This window comes from Zingiber officinale, chromosome 1B (genome assembly GCF_018446385.1).
Source record: "Zingiber officinale cultivar Zhangliang chromosome 1B, Zo_v1.1, whole genome shotgun sequence".
NCBI classification, from domain to species: Eukaryota; Viridiplantae; Streptophyta; class Magnoliopsida; order Zingiberales; family Zingiberaceae; genus Zingiber; species Zingiber officinale.
The window spans coordinates 85,224,514-85,229,603 of NC_055986.1; the positions used below are offsets into that span (position 1 = coordinate 85,224,514).

Below are 5,090 nucleotides of genomic sequence, written 5' to 3' on the forward strand. Positions count from 1 at the left end.
TTCAGGGGTTGTTCGCCAAGTGAAATGGCTAACTTGGTATGACCGATCAGCAACACTTCGTTGCCCGTGAAACCGTAGAGCGGGGTCATCATCGGCAGCAGTTCGCTCTAGTCGATTTGCAACTGATCGAATGCCTTTTTGTATATGATGTTCACTGAACTCCCTGTATCAACAAAAGTTCAATGGATTGTATAATTGGCAATTACCACCCAGATAATCAGTGCATCATCGTGAGGGATCTCTTTTCCCTCTAAGTCTTTAGGGCTGAAGATGATTTCGGTTCCTTCAGCTTTCTCCTTGTTGCAGCGAACAGCGTGGATCTCGAGTCACCGAGCATGCTACTTCCTTGCTCGGTTAGAATCTTCATCGGTCGACCCTCCTGCGATCATACCTATCTCCCCTGAGCGGCGTTACTTCGGTTCTCTTCCCCCCATGCCGATGGTTTGTTCCGTTCGGAGAAGCATCGGGCGGAACTTCGACTGTTCCAACGTTGAGGTTGGTGGTGGCGGGGTTCGGGCGTTGTCCTTTCTCCCTCCCTTCAAACGGTTGATCGACGCCTTTGTCGCCGATCAGGTGATGGTGTTCGACGACAATAGCAGTCCAGGGTGTTGTGCGTCGTCGACTATTGGAAGGAGCAGAACATCAACGTCCACACTTTGCCTTTTGCAGCCTTTGGACGAGCGGCTGCCACATGCTGCACGGCATGTGTCCTGGGCTCGCCTAGCGGGGCTCCTCCTGATCGAAGCCCCTTGGGAGGTTGATGGTTGCTCGGCTGACACCGTTCAGATACTCCTGCGGGCTCGGCATGTGTCTCTTTCTTCCATGCTGCCTGGGCTTCTTCCACGTTGATATATTCATTGGCCTTTTTTTGTAAGTGGCCAAAGTCCTTCGGCAGTCTCCAGATGAGCGAATGGAAGAACTCTCCTTCGGCTCGCCCCTGAGTAAAGATGTTTACTAACTCGTCCAAGGAGACCGCTAAGATGTTCATCGCCATCTGATTGAAGTGCTGGATATAGGCCCTTGATAGCTCTCGGGGCCCCTGCTTCAACGAGAATATATTCACACTCATCTTCTAGTGGCAGTAACTACTAGCGAAGTGGTGTATGAAGGCCGCTCAGAAGTCCTTGAAGTCATGGATCGAGCCACTCTGTAACTATTTGAACCAACGTTGTGCCGATCCAGATAGCGTGGTGAGGAAGACTCGACATTTCACCTCATCCGTGTATTGGTGAAGTGCGGCCGCGTTATCAAACTTGGCTAAGTGGTCGTTGAGGTCAGTCACTCCATTATATTCCTCGATCGTCGGTGGAGTGTAATGTTACGGCAGAGGGTCGTTTAGAATCACCTCCAAAAACTGTTGATTGACCCGTTCGGACGAATCATCATCTTTGGGTGCCTTCCTTTTCCTTACGTCTCGAGCAGGTGCCTCATCCGAGGATGATCCCCGATCTCTTTCCATTCGGCCCCTCTCTTCCGCTGGAGTCCATAACGGTGAATGGTGGGATGGGATCGGCGCATGAGGGGCTTCCCTATAGGTGTCGATCGACCTCTTGTTTGGTTCCCAAATGTCTCGGTCCCCTCGCTCAGCCTAGCAGCCTGCCGTGGAGATTTCAGGCTCCTGCACTTGACATTCGGATAATATCTGTTGGCGCTCGGCTAGTGCCTGTTGTTGCTGTTATTCCACTATCTTCGCTGCTCGGGCCTGTATCAACATGTCGAGTTCCTCTTGTGTCAGCGTCACCATTATGATTCGTCCAACGTCTTCCATCTTCTCGTTCGGATGCAGGCTACGTTCCCACAGACGGAGCCAAAATGTTCCTGTCCGAAATTGTGAAGTTGGAAAGCTAGGGAGGTGGCGGTTCTGCTGACCGGATGAAGACCTCGCTCCTCTCTGCAAAACAAAACCAAACCAGGGAGAGGGTGTCTGACATTGACCTTCCGACGCTCAAATTATAAAATAGAAAAAGAAAAAGAAAAAGAAAAAGTGAAAGTACTAGGAACTGAGATCAATCCCCCCCCCCCCCCCTTTCTTCATACTTACCATACTCATTTATACCTATTTTAGTGGTCCTTCATATGTCCTTGTTTAATGATATTAATTGCAAACAGAAAATATCTTTGTCTTAGCTTCTTCCGCATTCAAGGATAGATGGAGTATTCTCTTTTGTTTTCTCTTCCTCTTATTAAGTATCCATCTTTTTTCTCTTTTGTTATATCGGTTCATTACATTGTCAATGGCATACTCCGAGCCGGACAAGTGGCCCGCTCGACCTGCTCTCCTAGCGATCGGGTTGACCAGACGCGGTTGCATTCAGATGACTGACCGGACGTTGGTTCCTCTGATCGGCCTATGTAGTCGCCTCTCGTTTGGGCGACGTGGTTGAGCATTTGAGCCTTGACATTGATCGTTTTGACTTTGACTTTCATTGTAACTATTAATCTGTGTCAGGTAGGCCCTTTTTTACCGTCGCATTAAAGATAGAAAAAATGATGGGAAAAAATATTGACCACCACGTTGTAATACTTGTTTTCTTAATTAGCGGATATTGACAGCGTAGATTAAACAATACTATGATGTAGGTAAATTTATTTGAGATGCTTCTTTTATCATTAATTGGATGGGATATCAAAATCTTATCTTTATTTGGCGATGGAAAAATATTTTCTCTTTCTCAAAATTAATCTTGACTCACTAACTACATCTAACACTTCCTTTGCTTCGTATTATCTTACATAATCATTATATGTTGTGTTGCTTTAGTAAAATTATCTCAAGATCAATCTGGACTCACTAACTCCATCTAACCCATCGTTTGCTTCGTATTATCGTGTTAGGGGGTTCGAGTTCTTCATTTGTTAAAGTACAGACGTTAAGGAAGAAAAATCAAGAAGTTCGTGTCTTTCTCATCTTTCCACGATGTCTTGGTGTATCTCACATTTATAAAAAGCAAGTATACAGCCCGAGGAAGAGGTTGGCTAACTCATGTTTTATTATTACTTTTATTTTTCTATTATACTATCAGCAACCCTATGTTATTTGTTATTTGTGTTTTGTTATTTTCAGTGGATTCGGCTGCGCCACGACAAGGACAGCGGTAATAAAATTTCAACGACGTGAGATTTCCACTTGTGATGCGATAATAAATGTGGAAGGATACTTTATTGGTGGTGATTAAATTTTCCGTTCCAACACCCTCTCACGGCTCCATCTCTAAAATTTTCCAGAAATATTATCTATCATTAATAACATGCAAAATAATAGAAGGCATACAGAAAACGAAGCTCTTAGAATTTAGTCTTCTGGAAGACTATTCAAATTCAAGATTTTATCTCAACGTCTTCGTTCGTTTTCCTTAGACGGCGCCAGCGCATAATATATAGGAGCAAATAGACACATCAAAGAGAGTAGGATTCTTAAAGGACATCGTCTGCTCAATTTACTCGTGGTCGACTTTAGGCATAAGTCATTAAGACTTATGTTTAAGCTATCCAAACTTGAATATAAAAATTAGGTTATCTAAATTTGAATATAAAAATTTAATTAATAATTTTATATTTCAAAAAGAGAGAAAAATAAATTTTATATAAAAAATATTCTTTAAATTAATATTTTATTTTGTTAAAAAAATTAAACCATCCCAAATTTGTATGAAAAAGGGTGAAGTAATTTATTTAAAATAGTATTATAGATCTAATTTTTATTCTACCTTGGACCATAAATAGACTTGAGACGGCCCTGCTATCCTGTTCTGCACCAGCTTCAGCTTCATGTCTATCATCTGCACCAGTCCCATCGCGTCATTTAGGTCAGCGTCGTCCAGGCTCCGCCCGCCGGCCATAATCTCGTGGGCGAAGATGCTCACTTCGAGCTCCCTGCTCTCGCAATCCTGGCGGCGAAGCAGGTCCTGCAGCTTGGCGACGCGCTGCCGGAAGAAGCCCTCCTGGTCGGTCATCCTGCGCCACCGATACATCTCCGGCATGCTATTGAAGCGAATGGCCACGCGGGCCGTCTCTACCGGCGACGGCCACACCTCCGGCTCCGCCTCCGACGCATCCTGAGGCCCGTAGACGACCAGGCACGCCTCGACGCCGCAGAGCGTGGCGAGCTCGCTCACCTTCTTCACCAGGCCCTTCTTCCGCTTCTCGAAGGTGGTGCGTCTCGTGGCATCATTGGTGATCCATGCGAGCTTCACCTTCTTCCTCCCCATGGCGGTCTTTTAATCAACTGCTAATCTATATTAATCGCTCTCCATCAATTTATACAAATTAAATTATTGTTGAATTTGGAAAAGAATCACAACGAATCCCGTCAATTAATGGAACGCCAACATGTTTCCTTTCATAGTTTCAAATTGTAATATTTCTTTCAATCTTATATATATGTTAACTATTTCCTTCCTGAATAAGAGATCATAATTTTAAATTTCAAATCTTTCTTTTTAAATCAACACAAAATTGGTTGTGGATTAGGACAACGATATTAATTAATTAAATAAGCCAGTGCAATGATAATAGGAAATAATATAACGATATAAAACACTATTAAGATATGTACGTGTATCTTGCATGAATATAATTCGCATAATTACATCAAACAAAATTTTTTATCAATCAATAGGTCGTGTTCAAACCGACTTGATCGTTTCGAACTGACCCGATCTAAAATGGTCGATTCAAACCATGAAAGCTGATCAGAGTATTACTTTACCAAGTCAATCGATCGATGTTATCATTGTCCATATAATTCAGATAAAACAAAAAGTTTTGTTGTATTATTATTGATGCGGCCCACAGCGATCTCCTTCAGTTCCTACGTGTCCCGTGGGTCGAGAGTCGTGCTGATCTGTCAATCAAAATTAAGATGGGTCAAACGTGATCCAAGAAAAAGTTAATTCAACTCAGATGTGACTTAGACCTGGTTTAACCAACTTAGGGCGCTCATCCCTGCCATGCAAGTTTGATTAAAGGACAAATCATCAATCATATCTCAGTCTCAACTCCTGTCTCAACTCCTGACCCTAGTACATCTCAGTCTCAAACTCTCTCTCAATCTCAAATTTTCTCTCATTCTCGGATCCCTCTCAAACTTC

The 5,090-nt window shown here is 43.4% G+C and overlaps 1 protein-coding gene across 1 annotated transcript; it reads right to left on the minus strand.

The window, feature by feature from the left end:
* Positions 1-622: 622 nt before the first annotated feature.
* On the minus strand, positions 623-4,208 carry LOC122039579 (agamous-like MADS-box protein AGL80). Its single transcript, XM_042599139.1, has 2 exons — positions 3,708-4,208; positions 623-1,039 (listed from the first exon to the last, which is right to left on the minus strand). Exons 1-2 carry the CDS (start codon positions 4,206-4,208, stop codon positions 623-625), a joined length of 918 nt encoding a protein of 305 aa, XP_042455073.1.
* Positions 4,209-5,090: the final 882 nt, after the last annotated feature.